The sequence below is a fragment of the Carcharodon carcharias genome, chromosome 5, assembly GCF_017639515.1.
Source record: "Carcharodon carcharias isolate sCarCar2 chromosome 5, sCarCar2.pri, whole genome shotgun sequence".
In the NCBI taxonomy this organism is placed as follows: Eukaryota; Metazoa; Chordata; class Chondrichthyes; order Lamniformes; family Lamnidae; genus Carcharodon; species Carcharodon carcharias.
The window spans coordinates 194,064,963-194,085,124 of NC_054471.1; the positions used below are offsets into that span (position 1 = coordinate 194,064,963).

At 42.5% G+C, this 20,162-nt stretch overlaps 1 protein-coding gene across 17 annotated transcripts in view; it reads right to left on the reverse strand.

Moving 5' to 3' along the window:
* The window catches only part of asxl2 (ASXL transcriptional regulator 2), a 319,202-nt gene that overhangs the window by 51,949 nt on the left and 247,091 nt on the right, over window positions 1-20,162 (reverse strand). For all 17 annotated transcript variants that reach the window (XM_041187692.1, XM_041187677.1, XM_041187682.1 and 14 more), the window contains 2 exons: window positions 18,205-18,323; window positions 3,128-3,242 (listed from right to left, as the gene is read on the reverse strand). In XM_041187692.1, coding sequence (XP_041043626.1) covers window positions 3,128-3,242; window positions 18,205-18,246 — 157 coding nt within the window. In that variant the 5' untranslated portion in view covers window positions 18,247-18,323. The remainder of the gene's footprint in view (window positions 1-3,127; window positions 3,243-18,204; window positions 18,324-20,162) is intronic.

Here is a 20,162-nt window from a genome sequence, read left to right on the forward strand (position 1 = left end):
CTGCCCCTCAGGCCACCAGTGAAAAACAGTGAATTAGTTTCCAACACTGGATGAGCAGAAACCTCCTCCAACTAAACATCAGGAAGATTCAAGCTATTATCTTTGATCCCCGTCACAGACTCCGTTCTCAAGCCATTGATGCCATCCCTCTCCCTGCAAACTATCTGAGGGCGAACCAGACTGTTCACAATCTTTGTGGCATATTTGACAGAGAAGAGCAACTGACTACCTGATCATCTTTAAGACCGCCTACTTCATATCTGTAACAGCGCCTGACTTCTCTTTAGCTCTTCTGCTGCTGAAATGCTTGTCCATGACTATGTTACTTCTAGACTTGATGTATTCCAAACTCGCTCTTGGTCAACCTTCCACCTTCTTCCCTCCGTAAACTTGACGCAATTCTGTGTCCTAACTCGCAACAAATCTCATTCACTCATTACCTCTATACTGGCTTTTGGTTAAGCAACGCCTCTATTTTAAAATTCTCATCTTTGTTTCTAAACCCTTCCATGGCCTTGCCCCTCCCTATCTCTGTAATTTTTCTTCCAGCCTCACTACTCTGCTAGATACCTGTGTTCTTCCAATTCAGGCCTCTTGGCATCTGTGATTTAACTGCTCCACCATTAATGGCACTGCCTTCAGCTGACAAGGCCTTAAGCTCTGAAATTCACTCCCTAAACCATTCATTGAGACACTCCATAAAACTTAACTCTTTGACCAGGCTTTTGGTCATCTGCCTAAAATCTCTTCTGTGGCTCAGTGTCAAAAGCTTTGTACATTTTACTACATTAATGGCATTATATAAATACAAGTCGTTGTTGTTGAGCTGTTATGATCTGGAATGCACTGCCTGAAAGGATGGTAGATGCAGATTCATTAATAAACTTCAAAGGAGAGTTTAATAAATACTTGAAGCAACAACATTTGAAGAGTTTGGGGGAGAAATGAAGGCGTGGGACTAATTGTACAATTCTACTGAAGAAATGACAGGCATGATGTGCCAAATCGCTTCCTGCTATGCTGCATCATATTATGATTATACAGTATGATTACAGAATCACAGAATTGTTATGGTATAGGAGGCTATTCAGCCCATCGTGTCTGCACCAGCTCTCTGAGCATTTTAACTTAGTGCCATTCCCCCGCCTTTTCCCCATAACTCTGCACATTTTTCTATTTAAATCATCATCCAATGCCCTTTTGAATGCCTCAGTTGAACCTGCCTCCACCACACTTACAGGCAGTGCATTCCAAACCCTAACTACTCACTGTGAGAAAAAGTTTTTTCTTACCTCGCATTTGCTCCTTTTGAAAAACACTTTAAAACTGTGCCCTCTGGTTCTCGATCCGTTTATGAGTGGGAACAGTTTCTCCCTATCTACTCTGTCCAGGCCCCTCATTATTTTGAAAACTTCTATCAAGTGTAATCAATTTTTACAGGATAGATGTATGGGCACACTTTCTGCTTCAGTGCTGCTGGCACGCATTTGGATCATGCTCCAAGTTCACGATTTCCTGTTCATTAATTTTAATGTTTGAAAGTCACTGGCTGAGGTTTCACAATATTCACTCCCAGCTTGCAGAAAATTTACCCTCATAACTCTAACATACAAACTTACATATGAACATTCGAATTGGGAGCAGGAGTAAGCTATTTGGCCCCTTGTGCTTGCCCCACCATTCAATAAGATCATGGCTGATCTGATGGTGGCCTCAATGCTATGTTCCCGTCTACCCCCTGATACCATTTGACTGCCTTATTAGTCAAGAATCTGTCTACCTCTGCCTTAAAAATATTCAATGACCCTGCCTCTAACACTCTCTGGGGAAGCGGGTTCCACAGACTCTCAACTCTCAGTACCCTTTCCCTGGTGATTGCACTAGTCTTAGACCCACTCTTCTCTCCCTCAAACTGAGTGCAAAATTCAATCATGTTATGATTGCCTTTACTATGATATAATTAATTAACCCTGTCTTGTTGCATATTATCAGATCTAGAATAGCGTGTTCTCTGGTTGGCTGTAGAAACCGACCCAGAAACACTATGAACTCATCTTCCAGGCTACCTTTGCCAATCTGATTAGTTCGATCTATATGTAGATTAAAATTACCCATGATTATCACCATACCTTTGTCACAAGCCCCCATTATTTCTTCCTGTATACTCTGTCCCACAATGTGGTTACTGTTAGGGGACCTTTAAACTACTCTCACAAGAGACTTTCTGCCTTTACTATTTCTTATCTCTTCCCAAACAGATTCAACATCATTATCTTTAGAACTAAGGTCATCCCTCTCTAATGTACTAATACCATCCCTAATTAACAGAGCTACCCCTCCACCTTTACCCAGCTTCCTGTCCTTCCAAAGTGTCAGGTACCCTTGCATATTCAGGTCCCAACCATTGTCATCTTGCAGCCATGTCTCTGTAATTCTGTCCATTAGAAAGACTTTTAGAAGCAATTTCACTTGTACCTTTTTAAATCATAAACTTGGCACATTAAACTAGTCAAGTTCTGTGAAACTTGAGGAACGTCATTTAGTTTATTTATTCAACTCCTTTTAAAAGCTGGTTTAGTAACTAATTATTCCTAGATAACTCTTTGGAACGCCTATTCATTTCACCATTATGGGCTTTAACTTTGTTATTGTTAAAATATCCTGTGTGAATCTCTTCCTTCCATTGAACGCAATGTTTTCCAATTCAGAATTCATCTTGGCTTACTGATAACTGTTACCAGTATTATTTCAGCCTTTTGTGCACACACTCTGTTGTTTATAACACTGTGCTTGGATCATATACACACTATTGCTTACACACTGTAGTTGCATCAGCACGTATACTAATTAGATTGTAACTACAACTATCATCACAAAACAGCACTGACATACATCAATTTACACACCATTGCTCCGAGACTATTTGTTTTAAATCAACAAATGATCCTATTATAGTTACAGTTCTTGTGTTTTTCTACAATTGTAATAAATTTTGTATGGCATCTCTTCACAGGTATACATAAACCAACTGGCAGAAAACTGACATATTCAAGAAGGAAATGTCCACTATTTTTTTTGTTGCAAAGGACAAATAACTATCTTTGGGAAATAACTACTTAAAGCATACCAGTCTTGGAAGCGGTCTGGTCAGTAGCTTTTACAGACTTCAGTAGCAGCCTTGGGTTGGACGACACTGGTAAGCCAGGCCGACACTGCTTTCTCTGTTGCTGCTGTTTGAGGGCCTGTGGGTTGGAAAAATGTTTTCTGTAGTCATTTGAGAAATGTCTATTAATAGGAGCAAGTACATAGAAAAACCATTTAAACAAACCTGATGACTTCTCCCCCCCACTGAGACTGCAAAATGTCACAAACGTAAAAGACTTTCCGAAGAGATTCATAAAACCTCAAGACTTTTTTTTTAAAAAAAACCCCTTTGAAGTAACAAACAGACCAAAAAGATAAAGAAAACGCAGGGATAGTTAATTGCCATAAGATACCGCAAAATGGTAATTACTAATGACACAAGTTGCAAGGTTTGATATGGACAAAAAAGTCCTGCTGCTTTAGTGGTTCATCAATGCACTTTGAGAGTTTAAAAATTACTGGTAGAAAGCAGTGTGCAAATTTAGTAATTCCCAAATTGCAGGTGCAAAATTTATCAGGGAGCATTCCTGATCAGGAATTCTGCATAATATAAAAACAAAATACTGCGGTTGCTGGAAATCTGAAACAAAAACAGAAAATGCTGGAAAAACTCAACAGGTCTAACAGCATCCACAGAGAGAAAAAAGAGTTAATGGGCAGAATCTTCCGGTTGGTGTGCGGTGGGGGGTGTGTGTGTGTGTGTGTGTGTGTGTGTCTGTGTGTGTGGTGAGGAGAGGGGGCAGGCCTGGCACGCTGATGAGTAAAATGACGCGCGATGACTCAGGGGCGTGTGTCCCAACATTGTCGTGATATTTCGTTTGGCAGGCACATGACAGAGTCGGCTGTGCGTCCACCGAAATGTTAAGGCCCTATTAAGGCCGTCAAGGGATTAATTAAAGTACATAAGAACACTGCCTGTCCAGTCTTAAGGTTGGCGGGCAGGCGAAAAGTCCAAGCGGCCTTCGCGCTTTTCAGGATACCTCATCCACGAGGGGGATGAGGTTTCCTGAAGCTTTTATAAAATAAATAAATAAAATTTCCCACCTTTACAAACATGTCCCAACTCATGTGTCACTGTCAGGGGACGTGTTTAAATAAATGTTTACATCACTTATTGAACTGTTTTATTATCTATTCAATCTCTGAGGCAGCTCCGTGCCTCAGGGAGATTGCGGAGCTCTTTCCTGCGCATGCATGAGAGCGCGCAAGCCTCGAGTCTCCCTCCTCTCCCTGCCCGCAGAGGTAGTGCTGGGCTGCGTGTTACACCGGGCGGGCCTTAACTGACCCGCCCACGTAAAATGGTGGCACGCAGCTTATCGCGGGCGGCGATCGGCTCTGCATCCGTCCCCGTGCCATAGGAAAAATCCAGGCCAACGTTTTGGGTCTGTATGACTCTTCCTCAGAGCTAAAGAGGAGTGAACATGTGATGAAATTTATACTGCTTAAAGGGGGTGGAGCAGGTGAAGCTGGATAGAAGGCCAGCGATAGGTGGGGGCAAAGGAGAGATTGACAAAGATGTCATGAATAGAAGGGCCAAAGGGTGTTAATGGTAGTGGTAAGGGCTAAAGGAGATGCTGATGGTGGCATAAGATAAGAAAGCAGAATATGATAATAGCAGGACAAGGGTAAGCACTCTGGAAAGGGCAACATGAACAAGTGACAAATGGCCATTGCGGGAGTGGGAAGAAAGATCGAAAATATGATAAAAGGTGGGGATAAAACAATGAATAAAAATAGATAAAAATGAAAATAAGTGGATGAAAAATAAACATGAATATTGAAAAATAGGGGATACAAAAGGGGTAAGGATGGAGGAGAGAGTTCTATTTTCGATACTCACTTTTATTTTTTATTCACTTATTTTTATTTGCCCCCACCTATCGCTGGTCTTCTATCCAGCTTCACCTGCTCCACCCCCCTTAAACATTATAAATTTCATCACATTTTTACTTCTCTTTAGCTCTGAAGAAGATTCACATGGACTCTAAATGTTATCTCTGTTTTTTCTCTCCACAGATGCTGTTAGACCTGCTGAGATTTTCCAGCATTTTCTGTTTTTAGTTCAGGAATTCTGCATAACTGAAATGGTAAATGTGATTATGTGCATGTGATAGTATTTATAAACATCCCCTACAGCATATTTTGGTAGCAGACATTTTGAAATCACTCAGTGTAGCCAATCATCAGCTTTTCTCCTCCCCCAATTTTTATGCCTTTTTGTTGATTTGTGAGTTGGTGAATGGCTCCAACAGGTTTTTACATCATAACATTAAAATTAATCATACTCAGATCATGCAGGACACAAGGTAAATAAATGGCAGAGGTCCTTTTCAGTACCTGAACAAAGTGCATCTCCAATGGGGTAATTCAACCCCTCTATAAATGTTTACTATTTTGGCCAGTCTGACTCCAAAAATAGTAACAATTAGATCAAATTAAAAACATATTTGAATTGAATTTCATTGTGCTATTTCATTTGCCCATTGAACTAAGAATGTTCAAAACCTTTTTTTCTCATAACCTTTAACAATGTCAAGTCAACCCACAACCAAGTCCCAATTGTGAACAAGGAGTGCTTAAACACATTGGGCTGGATTTTCACAGAGTCAGGAAGACTTCGTGGACCTTTGAAACTGGAGGGCGGGACCGGGATTTGGAAGTCCCGCCCCCATTTCCAGCCAAAATCATTTTCCCCGGGAGGAGAAAGGGTATGGGGCATCCAATTGAGAGTTGAAACAGACCCAATTTTGGCTGTTGTGAGGGCCTTAACCCACAGTCTGGGAGTTCCATTTTGATGGAGTAGGTTAACACTCCGGACAGGTGGATAAAGTCTGTATAATGGTCGTTATCTGAAGGCTTTAAAAGTCCCGCTCCTTAAACTTAAAAAAAAGGCTGCAGCTGTCACTGAGAGTTTTATAAAAAAAACCCTCTGCTAGACTGTTTCGATTGACAGGCATAAGTTAGAAAAAAAGTAGCATCTGGTTGTGCAGTTTCAATATAACTCCTTGTTGACATTTCCCCACAGGCTATCATGATGTCTTCATGAATGGTTGGCTCAGTTTCAAAAGCTACAATTACCTCAGCAGGGTTCTGAGTTCACACTTTGGTTGATAGCTTAAAGAGGTTATCAAAGGATTCACCGTCTTTGATCTGGGGGTCTGAATAGCAATTTGATTGTTTTTATAAAAGAGTAACCACTAGAAGAGATTTAAAAGCTTTGAATGGCTTCTATGAATGGGAGTTTTTTCCACTATCAAGTGTGCAGGAGTGTTAGCTGTATTAAATTGTTAGGATTTTTGTTCATTTCCACATGGCTCCTGAAGTCTGCTCATGGTGGGTACTGGGTGCGTGGCTATGGAGTTGTCATGAGGGATATGAGAGGCCATAGTGGGGGCAAGAGTTAGCATTGAGTTGACATCGAGGATATGGGGGGCCATGGAGGGTTAGTAGCAGGGTTACAGGGCCTAACAACTTGCATAACAATTGTGGTAAAGTCCCAGAGAAGCAAGCTGGCTTTTATAACCAGCCCGCCTCGGTACTCAAACATCCACGTGATTATCTATGCTCCGCTTCTGGGATCAGTGGGTCTAAATCCATTCTGCACCCACCCCGCCAGAGCAGAAATTGCACATATCATGGTATTTTTTATCGAGGTGGTTCCAGCGAGCAGGCTTGCCAGTAGCCAAAATAAGGCCCATTAATATCTTAGCATCAAGTCATTGTGCTTGCATGCTCTGTTTCGGTTATATTAAGGGGATACATCTTCACAAGGATATGTTTTTAGGAATGGCTTGTCGAGTACTGAAGGCATTGATGGAATTGGCATCAAAACACATTATTAAATCATGAATCTGGATATAACAATCAAAATGAAAATGACATGACTTTGCTCTCTGCAAAATATTTTAAAAATTGTCCAAACATTTTTCAGTTCTAATTTCTTTGTATATTTGTTTTTGAGATCTTTTACTTCCATTCACCATACAAGTCCAGCAATCACCGTCACCTAAGTAGTGTATGAATTCTAAATGCATTCATCTGAAATCCGTCAGCCCACTATTTTATTGCTGACATATACCATCTTATTTTAAGTGGGATGATGCCTCAATTAGAATAGTTTTAATTGTTGGTGGCAATATTTAAGACAGAAGTAAGAAATTATAGCTAATATACACTTAGATAAAAACAAAAAACTGCGGATGCTGGAAATCCAAAACAAAAACAGAATTACCTGGAAAAACTCAGCGGGTCTGGCTGCCAGACCTGCTGAGTTTTTCCAGGTAATTCTGCTTTTGTTTTTAATATACACTTAAATGATTTTCAAAATGCCTATCACCAACAAAGAGATAGGGAAGAGACAGCATACAAAACATTGCTAGTATTAATATAGACCATACTTTGAAAGTCACTTTATAACTTAATGAAAAACAAAACACTTTATTCTGAATACACCCTCAAGTATTAAATAAACAGTAGAACGGGGCAGTAGAACACCCAGCTGCAGAGCAGAAATGGTAGAATTGTGTAGAAACTAGCAACTATTAACAGAAATGTCTCTAAAAGTGCAAAACATAAATAAAGCTACACTTTTGAATTTATTATATCTCATTAAAATATATATTAATTTTAATTTTTGGTCTTTCCATGAAGGCACTGATTCATTTGAGGTTATGGTTTCATGGATGCTAACAACGCTATGAGGTGAATTTCTCCTGTAGCGCTCAACATTACCTGTGTGGGCGTGGGGAGCAGGGGGAGTCGGGGCCTGTGCTCTTTCGCGAAAGTGTGCGGAAGAGCGCAGAAATGCTTCAGGGAGATTAAACTGATAATAAAACTTTCTAATGAATGAAGTAAAAAATTATTTAAACATGTCTCCTCATGTGACAGTGAGACAGTGTTTGTAAAGTTGACAAAATCTATATAATTATTTTATAAAACCTTCAGGAAACCTCATCCCGTCCATGGATGAGATTTCCTGAAAAACGCGAAGGCTGCTAGGGCTCTTCGCCTGCCCGCCAATCTTAAGGTTGGATGGGCAGCGTTGTTAATAAGGTCAATTACTTTTTTTTTTAATGGCCTTAAAAGGCTGTTGACAGTTCGACGGGTTCACAGCCGCCTCTGGCATGCACCCACCAAACGAAATATCGAAGCGACGTGCGATGAAGTCGGGACACACGCCCGATGTCATCTCACGTCATTTTACACGTTGGCGTGTTGGACCCGCCCCTGCATGCCAATGGCAATATTCGGCCCCATGATATTTTATCCAAAGGGATATTTTTCAGCTTTAACCTTGATGAAAATTGATATGATGTTTGACCATGGCCAATCTTTTCCATCTGACGTACTTCCAGGCACACTTTTCAGAAGAGCTCACTGCTAATTAGAAGGAGAAACTCTTGCTGAATATTTCCTTACTCTATTGAGGAATGCCCATGCTAACTCTAAACAAAAAAATGATTTACATTTACGTAGCGTTTTTCACAACCTCAGGACATATCAAATCGCGTTGGAGCTCATGAAGTATGTTTGAAGTGCTCCTACACTTGTTTGATATAGTGCCATAGGATTTTTAACATTGACCAGAGAGGGCACACAGAGTTTCAATTTAATGTCTCAACCAAAACATGGCGCCTCCAACTGTGCAGATCTTCCTCAAATCTCCATGGCCAGGATTTCCCGGTCGGCGATTGGGGTGGGACCCACTCACCGACGCGTAAAATGACGCGGGATGCCATCGGGGGAACTCCTGACGTCACCCTGCCTCATTTCAATTTTCAGGTCGGCGGGGACTCAGCCGAATCAGCTGTGTGTCTGCTGACCTGTCAATGGCCAATTGAGGCCATTGACAAAGTAATTAAAGTAATTAGTGGACCTGCCCATCCAACCTTGAGGTTGGCGGGTAGGCTGGGAGCCCTGGCGGGCATTGGAAAAAGCATGAAACCTCATCCATGGGTGGGAAGAGGTTTCATGTAGGTTTTTAGAAATTTAATAAAAGTGTAACGCAAAATGATGGATATGTCCCAACTCATGTGACAGTGTCACATGAGGAGACATGTCAGGGAATTTTTTTTTCTGTTTTTAGCATTTTTTAATGTGGAGCCGATCTCCCTGAGGCAGCACTTAGCCTCAGGGAGATGAGTGCGCTCTTTCATGCAAATGCGCAAAAGAGCACACTCTCGGTTCAGGGAATCCACCCCCCTACCCCGCCCGCACAGGGAGCGCATAGCGCTTCCTGGTGGACGTCACGCTGGGCGGGCCTAAATTGGCCCACCCACCTAAAATGGCGGCACGCCCCCCCAATCGGAGGCACACCCTCTTCTGAACATCCCCCCCTGATGGGGGGAAAATTCTGCCCCATGGTCGGAATTTTGCCAGCCCCTGCCGGTAGAATTTCAGGCAGGGCCAGCCCCATGAAGTTCCCCAGGTGGCCTCCCCATTGCCCTCCCTTCCTGCTGCCAACTGTCTGCAATTTTACAGGGGGGGCAGGCGAGGCCTAGGGCCACCCACCCACCATTGCTCTAATGTGCCTTAAGTACTTAAGTGGCCAATTAATGGTCATTTAAGGTCCAGTTCTCACCCTAGCCTCAATTATAAGACCAGCTGGAAGGGTTCAGAGGCAAGGGGGTGGGGGGTGGGGGGTGGGGGAGGGTGCAGCCTGGCAGGTCATCTTGCTCAGGACTTGAGGAGGGGCACCTCCATTACTGACCCCCTTTTGACATTGGGCAATCCCCGCCCACCAAAGATCTGCACCCCCCACCCCCACACCCCAAAGACTCCGGCTGCTCCCTCCCCATCAGCCCTTCAAATCACAACCCCCACCAAGCCTCCCCTCACCTCATTGCCACAAGTCCCCAGATTTCCCAGTGACCTGGAGCTCAGGCACTTGGGACTCTGGGATTTCTCCGGTGTTGCCGCTGGGCCTCCAGAGATGAGATTGGACAGCGGCTCTCTGAGGCAGGACTTCTGCTTGAGTGAGGACTGGAATTCTCACCTCCAGCCTGAGGTGCAGCCCTGACTGTTGAGGATACGTTCCTCTACCAACTTCTTCAGTGACTTTCCTGCGCATCGGGAAAAGTCTGCCCATGGATTATTCGCTCAAATCTCTGGACTGGGACTTAAACCCATAATCCTCTGACTCAGAGGTCAAAGTGTGATCGACTGAGCAGCGGATGACTCTAACTGCTTCCCCAGCTAACTTAACAGACCAGAGATCAAAGTAGAGAACTAGTTTTGAATGACAGATTACAATACCAGAAGACTAAGTTACCGGAAGAGATATCTAATTACCTCATACTGAAATCCAGCACATGACACTCACAGCTCAGAATGCTGTACTCAATGTGACACTTCATATTGTCTACAATCAAGTTTTTAGAGGGTGACGTAAGCAGGCAACAAAAGAAACCAGTTTACTACCATAAAGTAAAAAATGTGCAAAATGCAATTTTCCTGTCAAACACGGGAAAGATGGAAGTGCAACATTATTGCACTTTTACAGCTGATTGTGGAATGTTTCCACTCTAAGTTATTGCTGCCGCTCTGCATTGTTCTTGACATATTAAATACATTTACACATGTAAATGTAAAACAATTACTCGGGTGAGTGTATCATTTTAATATGCCAGATTGGAATCATCCTTGTATTAATTTTGTGCACCGAATGTATAAATCACACATTTAGCCTGTTTAATAGTTCCTGTTATCTTACACTAATATTTGTTCTTTAACGCCTCTAGAGAGAGAGAGAGAGAGGTTGGAACACAATGTCTGGGAGCAACATGCCTACTCTGTAACCTATTTAGATGTAGTACTAACAAACAAGTGTTATGAGAATATCAGGGTATGTCTACAGTCTGTCTACTAATCAATACCTAGAGTCCATATATAGAAGGACCATCTTAGAACATGGTGGCAGCAGAGGAGATGTCAATGCAAAAAACACATTGGTGTTATCGAAGGAACCACAGAGTGAACAAAACCTTGATAGTAACTCGTAACAAATCGGGAGGAGGCGGCAGACTGGAGAGAGGTAACAATGACGGTAACTGGTGAGCGGTTCCTGCCCTTACACTGCCCGTTTAACTGTCTTGAAGGCCCAGGAGAGAGGCCAGCAGTGAGAGTTACGGAAACACCATTTTCTCCAGTATCAAGCTTCATTGGGCCTTCATTCTGAAGAGCAAAAGCATCAAGTCAGTTCCTTTCTTTACGCTGCAGGCCCAGTAGCAGACAACGTTCTTCTGAGGCAGGAAATGGAGGAGTCCACCGCAGATTTTGAGACCATACTCAAATCCTTTGACATTTATTTTAGCCCAAAGCAAAACTTAATAATTGAATGAGCATGCTTTAACCAGAGGTTGCAACGACCTGTGGAATCGATTTAACCTACTGACCTATATTGCCTGGTTAGTTCTTGTGGACTCAGGGCGCTGAAAGGTGAGCTAATCTTTGGTTGCATAGTTGTGAGTGTCTGGGAAGAAAAACTCCCTGACTTTTTGCAGATCAAAGATGATATCTTACTTTTGATCAAGTGGTCTAGTATGTGAGGCAGGCTGAGTTTACAGAATTTAATCAGGCTATAATCTGGCGCAGCTCCGACTCTTCACATCACCCCGCTGACTGGATAGAGCCAGAAGCAGCAACCCCACCCACAAGAAAGCCCACCAAACCAGGCCAAAGGGAAGGAAAGCCCACACTGGCAGCCATTTTGAAAAACCAACATAGATGCCAGGACTGTCCAACATGGGGCATGGAATGCATCAAGAGTGGCAAAACCAAACATTTCAAGAATTTCTGCAAATCCAACAACTTCGTTTGAGGTGGAAGAAAAGAATGTATTTATGAAACATTCTCCATCCAGTAAATGGGGAACCAAGATAAAGATGAAATTACAGAATTCCAAAGGGAAGTCTTAGTCTAGACAATTGGTCAGTTACAGTGCAAGTTCAAGGCTTCGATACCACCTTTAAAATTGATACTGGAGCTGCTGTTAACATACCGGCAGATGATCTTACAGGATTCAGCCAATGACCCTTCGTCCATCAGATATCATTTTACAAGGTCCAGGTGACATAAATCTACCAATTAAAGGCAGGATTATTGCTCCCCTTCTCAACAAGAGGCAACAGATCGTCGATCCTCTCTATGTTCTCCACAATCAACATACACCCTTACTGAGCGGCGATGTTAGCATACTTCTAGGAATCCTAGAAAAACGTGCTGATGCCCTATGTTTGAAGGACGCATTGTCTTTCATGGAAAAATCCTCAACCTTTTATTTAGAACCAGTGGGAAATTCAGCCTTCAGCAGCTGAGCAAGTTTATACAATTAGCAGCAAATTCCTTTCTTTCACAGAGACACCATCCACTAGACCCTAGGCGGAGATTGAAGTTCTGAATCTCTCAGTTCTTCATGAAGTAAGGCCAGAGGTGGACAATACAGAAGACGTTGCAGACCATCCGCATGAAGACATGTTGTACCTGAATTGGCTCTTTCCAGAAGCACGTGATGAGGAAGAAGCCATTGCGGCACTAAGTAATCTGTTGGTGGATGAAGGTTTATTTGTCTTTCCAGTTGATGGATGCACAAGATGAAGTCTCCGTTTCCTTTTCTGAGGTGTCAACTGTGTTTCTAGTGGCTGAGCAACATTCAGGTCTTAGATCCACTGAACCTACCAATGTATTGCTTAGCCTATCTCCTGTTGTCCATGAAGAATCTTCCAGAGAGGATGCCAGAGTCACGTCAGAGTCTATGGAGGGTCACACTGCCAGAGCTGGTACCTTCCAGGGGTGAAAGTCAACTGACACTCATACAATTGACACCCACACCCATACAAACTCTTCTTCTCTTCAGAACTGGAGGTCAGCACAGAAGCTGCGGCAGAATCTTTAGCACTTCTGAAGCTGCAGAATCCCGTACAGCGATCTTGTCCCTGAGTTAATAGTCTACAGGAAATTCATCTCATTACACAAGGCGGTGCTGTCTTGTCTCCATATCCTCAGCAATTCTTCCCATTGCTCAGAGTGAAGCAGCTTCACACAGAAATAAGCATGACTCTCTTACCACTGTCTACAGATATTAGACAGTCCTCCTGAAATATCATTGGGAAATCACCTCTCATCTTTACCTGAAAGGATTACAGGAATTTTGTCGGTTATCTCCTTAGTCATCTAAGTTCGTTGAAATCTAGGATCTTCAATGCCTTTTCAGTCTTTGATGCAGCAGTGAGTGATACGGTTGTGATAGTCTTCCCTGGAGTTGAAGATCATTCATTTTCAGAAGCTCTTTGCCTGGGTGTTTCGAGGGAACAAGTTCCTCGGAGTGACCCGAGTTCTCCTGTTCTAGTGCCAGAGAGTCCAAAGGTTGATGCTGTTCAGTCTTCTCTCCTGGATTAGTCTTTCATTGGAAAGCCCTTGTTGTCCTTGCAGTTCAGTCAGCCTGGAACCTACATTATGCTTACCAGCAATGCTGTCCTATTCTGTAGATGATGTCTTCCCAGATGTAGAATCTGTAGTTGTAAAAAGGGAGTCACAGAAATGCAATGTACATAGTCAAGACACAGGCGGGATTTTCCAACCCCGCCCGCCACAGGGATCATCCAGTCCCACCGAAAGTCAATGGACATTTGGCTGGGCCGCTGAATCTCCCATGGCGGGTTCCACTGCAACTGGACCGGAAAATTCTGCCCATAGTTTCGTACTGTTGCTGTCCACTTGCCTGGATGCGCACAGCTCCAACAACACTCAAGAAGCCTGAAACCATCCAGGACAAAGCAGCCCGCTTGATTGACACCCCATTCACCACCTTCAACATTCACTCCCTCCACCACCAACGCACAGTGGCAGCAGTGTGTACCATCTATAAGATGCACTGCAAGAACTCACCAAGCCTCCTTTGATAGCAGCTTCCAAACCTGTGGCCACCTACCACCTAGAAGGGCAAAAGCAGCAGATGCATGGGAAAACCACCACCTGCAAGTTCCCCAAATCAATCACTATCCTCACTTGGAACTATATCGACAGTGTTCCCTCACTGTCGCTGGGTCAAAACTCCCTTCCTAACAGCACTGAGAGTGTTCCTACACCACATGGACTGTAGCAGTTCAAGAAAGCAGCTCACCACCACCTTCTCAAGGGAAATTAGGGATGGGAAATTAGCGCTGGTCTAGCCAGCGATGCCCACATCACATGAATGAATAAAAAAGGATACTTGAGGGGAGGTGTAGTATAAAGAGTTAACAGATCGGATATGCTAATGTACAATGTAGATGATGATATAGCACTGACATCAGCCAGTCATGTGTTAAGACTCTTCAGAGAGGGGTTGGAGCATCATACCTGGAAGCAATGTGGCTACTCGGTAACCTGTTTCCATGTAGTACTAAAAAGCAAGTGTTAAGCAGGTACCAGAGTATGACTACATTCTATCTACTAAGTACCATGCCTAGAGTCCATAGATAGAAGGATCATCTCAGAACAAGAAGGATACGGATTCATAACATTCTTGAACTATAGTTTGGTATGGGGAATTTTGAAAGAAGGTATTTCATATAAAACATATCTATCACACATTGTACGTTAAGTATAATCTTCAGTTGTAACATGAAGGGAACCTGAGTGTAGAATTGTTAAAAATACATGGGGTAACCAAAGCTACCTTCTACAAACCAACAGCAAGGAATACAAAGTCCGGGTAATAAGACTGCCACATAAGCCAAAATATTGAAGCACGTGGCTGCCATAATGTGATGAAACGAAAAAAAATTATTTGAAGATTTAAAATGCGTGAGGCTTACTGACCGGAAGAGTCTTTTTGTCTGAGCAAGAGCACTACCAATTTAAATTGTTGTGAAAATTTGTAGCTGCATCCTCTGTTTCCACTGCTCTATTTTATTGACACTGTGTCTACATTTGACTAGACTGATTGGAAATTACAGAGGCCTGAGCACGGATAGCTGCAGGATTCCACTCGCAACCTGTCCCATTATTCTAGCACAGCTCTTATAAGATTGGTGATCATTGCTCTGGGCAAAATTGCTATCTTTGAATTTTTCTCTTAATCCAACTAATCCGATTAAATTCACTGCACCAGTTGGGCTCAAGAAGGACAAGAACATTGCTTTTGCCTTCAACATTAAAAAAAACATTTTCAAACACTGCAAAAGCTGAGTAGTATTGACTCAGAGGAAGTCAGGAGCAGATGAGAAACTCAAGACATTTTTCAACCATGTAAGTCTCATTAAACTCAAATTCCTTCAAAGATTTTGACCTGCCTGCAGCCTTTGACATGGTTGACCTCACCATCCTCCACCAAATACTCTATTGTTGTCCAGCTGGGTGGGACTTCACTTGCTTGGTTCCAGTCTTATCTATCAAATTATCGGCAAAGAGTCACTTGCAATGGCTTCTCATTCCACTCATGCATCGTTACCTATGGAGTCCCCCGAGAATCTGTCCTTGACACCTGCACCCCCCCCCCCCCCCCCACCCCAGTCTTCTCATGTTGCCCCTCAGTGACGTTATCTGTAAACAGTTTCAGTTTCTACATGTACGCTGATGACTCCCAGCTCTACCTCATCATCACCTCCCTTGAACCCTCTATCATTTTTAAATTGTCAGAATGCTTGCCTAACATCCAGTACTGGATGAGCAGACACTTCCTCCGAACCAATATTTGGTCTTTGGTCCCTGCCACTAGCTCCATTCCCAGCCACCGATTCCATCCCTTTTCCTGGTAACTGTCTGAGGCTGAATCAGACTGTTCCCAGCTTTTGGTACTGACTCTAAGATAAGCTTCCAACCACATGACTGCACCATCATTAAGACTGCTTGTTTCCACCTTCACAATAACTCTGGATTCTTCTCCTGCCTCAGCTCACCTGGGGCTGAAAGCCTCATCCATGCCCTTGTTACCTCTAGGCTTGACTATTCCAAATCACTCCTGACCAGCCTCTCATGCTCTGTCCTTCGTAAACTTAAGCTCTCCAAAGTTTCCAAGAGTTTCATCTTACAAGGGGTGGAACCTCTGCAAACCCTTAAAAGGCAAATAAAGGCCAGCATTTCATGCTCCAGTAAGACTAATGGAAGATGGCAGTCCAAATGAGTGGGGCTGTAATGATCTCCACAATGGCAGATGTGGGCCTCATAGTTGGAGTAATTCAGCCTCCTTTACTTCTGTGGCAGAGGGGACCATTGGCAGATAGTTACTGTGAGACCATTATGCACACCCACATCGCCTCCCCTCCCTTTCCCACTCAGGCCACCCTTCCCCAGTGGGAGAGGGCACTAGAGTTTCTAGCCAACATGGAGAAGCAGCCACCCATTGTAGCACTTGCCCTTGTCTGTTTCATGGAGATTAAGATTGAATCTTCATAACCCCACAACTTCTGGCGCAATTAGCACCAGAGGGTATGGTGCGATCACAAAACGAGGAATTTCAGGGCCTGGATATAGAACAGTGTACTTGTTCCTAACAAAATTCAAAACAACTCTGAATGGTAAATCATCTCCTTCTGCTTCACATCTTTAACGGTTATTTCAAAGCAAACAAGGATAGTATGAATACATGGAGCAAAAAATTTATTTTGAATCATGTGGCTTACTGGGACTTTACAGGCACGCTCACCGTCTCACCCTCACAATCTCAGAATTATTTTAACAGTTATATATGTTATTTCATATCTACAATTATCTTACTGACAACATTTTATCGTTTGTATTCTCCAAGCATGGAGAGAATGACAGCTTCGATATTTTTTCAGTTCAAGACCATTTCCTCCCTGGTTTGCTGATGCAATTGTGGGCAAAATTCAAAAATGAGCCAAAAAACATCAAAGTCAGGTAATGACTGTTCGATTTGATGAGCAGAAATGCACCGAATGCATTTGAATGGAAAAATAATATACCACACAACTAGCATCACAGAAATAAAAATTTGGCACGTTAACTTTTATTTAAAACATCTGTTTTGTTTCAACAGGTTATTTTATTAAATCAGAACGTTTGTGACACAACTATCTGGACCTAGGCTTTGTTCTAAATGTATGCCACAGCCTTTTCTGGAAACACGGGGTAAGAATTTTCCGGTCGGCAAGCGGGGGGAGGGGCCCGCTCGCCAACACGTAAAAAGATGCACGGTGACATCAGGCGGGGGTCCCGGAGTCACCGCGTGTCATTTAGATTTTCAGTTCGGCAGGCGCGCAACCGACTCGGCTATGCATCCACCAAACCGTAAAAACTAATTAAAATAGTTAAATGAGCTGCCTTAACCACCTTAAGGTTGGCGGGGGGGGGGGGGGGGCTGGCAAAGAGCCCAGGCGGCCTTCACATTTTTCATGAAATCTCATCCACGGGCAGGATGAGGTTTCATGAAGATTTTTATAAATTAAATAAAGTTTTCCGTTGATGTTCCTTGACATGTCCCAGCTCATGTGACACCGTCACATGAAGGGACATTGTCTCATAATATTTTCTTTTCTGTACTTAGCTCATAAAAACTTTCGTGCACCATGAGCGAAAGAGCGCGGGTCCTGACTCAATTAATCCTCCCAACCCACACAGGGAGCTTCCGGGTGTGCATCACGCTGCACGTAAAATGGCGGCGTGGACCTGATCGGGGGGCGCCGATTGGATTCTTCCCCGCTCCCGCCTCTGCCCTCCCCCGCACAATCTCCCCGACCGGGGCGGGGACATTTTGCCAGTGGATTTTTGAAACGTTCTAGCTAACTTTATAAATAATCTAAGGTTATCCTAAAGGTCAATGTTACTAAAATGATACCTTTGTTACATACTAGATTCTTGCAAAACAGACCGGAAATAAAGCTTTGCTAGCAACAGAGTTTGCTGAATTAAAGATGGATAATTCTGTTTGTTCAGCTGAAGTTAACAGCATCCAACTGTAATCCAGCCAGCTGAGAGTTTAAACCGGTGAACGTCCTGCTAATCAGCAAGAAGGTATTAACTGGGCTTTCTCCCGACTCTGGAAAAAGATCTCAAGTGTGGTGTGTCTATGGAATCACTGCAAGGACACCGCGAGCAATTTGGAATAATAAAGGTACTAACCTGCTTGAGGGCCTTCTTGCTGTGCTTCTGGGACGGAGACATAATCTTATTTTGTGGGATGGAAGGGGAGGGGCAACTCGACTGAGGTGACGCTGGTTGAGATGATAACCTGGATGAAACTTGGAAAAAGGAATGGAAAATTAATATAATTATAAAATGAAATCCATTGTGTTAAAAGATTGACATCAAAGTTTCAACTTGACAATCGTTCCTATGAGTTACTGAGTGATAGCATTTTTGTTATATTTTCCAGACATAAATTAAATTACATTGGAATCGTCACATCACAATTGTTTACCATTCAGAACAGACATCATCATGTATGCATTGTAGAGCAATCACAACACCACAATCAGCAGAAAATAATAATGAACCACAATAGAAACACAATTGCCACCAGTCTATAGTTGATAGATTCTAACACAATTCTTCAATATTAATAACAAAGACACACTGACAATTGACCTCACAGACAATGACTGTCAAAAAGATGGGGCAAAATGGAATCATGAGGTTTATTTTACTTATTTTTTAAAAATTAATTACTTCAGGATGCTTCCAAGTGATCTAATCTAAGAGTTAACTTTGCTTTCTTGGTTTTTGCTAAAATTTAAACATTGAAATTAGTTGGATACATTCAAATCACTTTTGGTATTCAATATTCTCTTTATAATGTGTGGAAGAATCTTTATCACCATAAATTTGTTCAGAACTACGATCTTGCCCTCTGCACCCTCACATTCACGTCACTGTGATGTTCAACCTTTGATGTCACGTGGCCATTGTTTTTATTGCCAGCTCCTTTGCAATCAATTCAACATCACACCAATCATTTTTGCCCCTCTAAAAACATATAAACAAGAAGCAAAATAGGAAAAACTAGGAATGTAAAGATTTTGTTGTCACCAATTGATGCATAGCTGTATTGTTTTTTATCAGAAGCCTCGTAAATTTTGAGCAAATAACCATAACTAAAACCATTAAAAAGTCTGGTCTTAGGCTGGATTAAATGGTACTTCATATTAACAAAACAAAGCAAAGCTTACAAGATAGCATTGCCAGGTCTGCTTGTAAATCATAGGACATTTTATTATATGTTCTTGACCTGCACAAACTCTGTAATGCATGAGACAAGAAAAGTAGGTCACACTTTGCTGACTGTCAGATGATAAAACAACGAGAAAGGTCATGGCTGCTTGGTTGCTTAATGCCGTTCTTTCAAATGTTCACGTATTTATCACAAGTAAGAGAAAGTGTTCACAAACAATGCAAGTGAGCATCGCTCATTTCTCTGGCACCAAGTCCCTGATGTTGGCTAGCCTTTAAGGGAAAGTTGTACTTTCACACAGTAATGGGTGAAAGTTTCACTGACGAGGCACCCCTGAACATTTTTACACTGATTTTGGTGGCCAGTCACATTGTGTCACTCATAGGGCCCTGCAACAACACTGGCGATTATCAATGGAGGGAGAGGAACAAAAGGCAGTGGAAAATTCGAGTAAATAAATCTCTATAGTGGGCAATATACACATCCAGATATTAGATTATTACTTGCAATATAACAGCAGTTATACTGCTAAAAATCATTTGCTGCTATTTCTGATGAGCTCAACAAAGTTGCGGGCTGAATGGAATTCCATGGGTATTCAACCAGTCTCTATTCAGAACACCAAGAGGAGACTGGCATAACCTGCTGTTTTTAGCCATATGCTCAGAGAACCACTAGTCTTCCAAAGTTATGACAGGATGTTATTGAAACTCCTGTGAAATTTCAGCACTGTGCACTGTTTTCTTAATGCTTTCTAACTGAATGGTCAACCAAAGTTTAAGGCAGAGAAAGCATGACCTACAAACTGACTTCAACAGCCGAGATTTGTTATCCACAAACTAAAATTAACATCTGTATTTTTAAGAGTGTTTAGCCACATCAGAATGAGTTTTCTGTTGGAGTTTGCAGT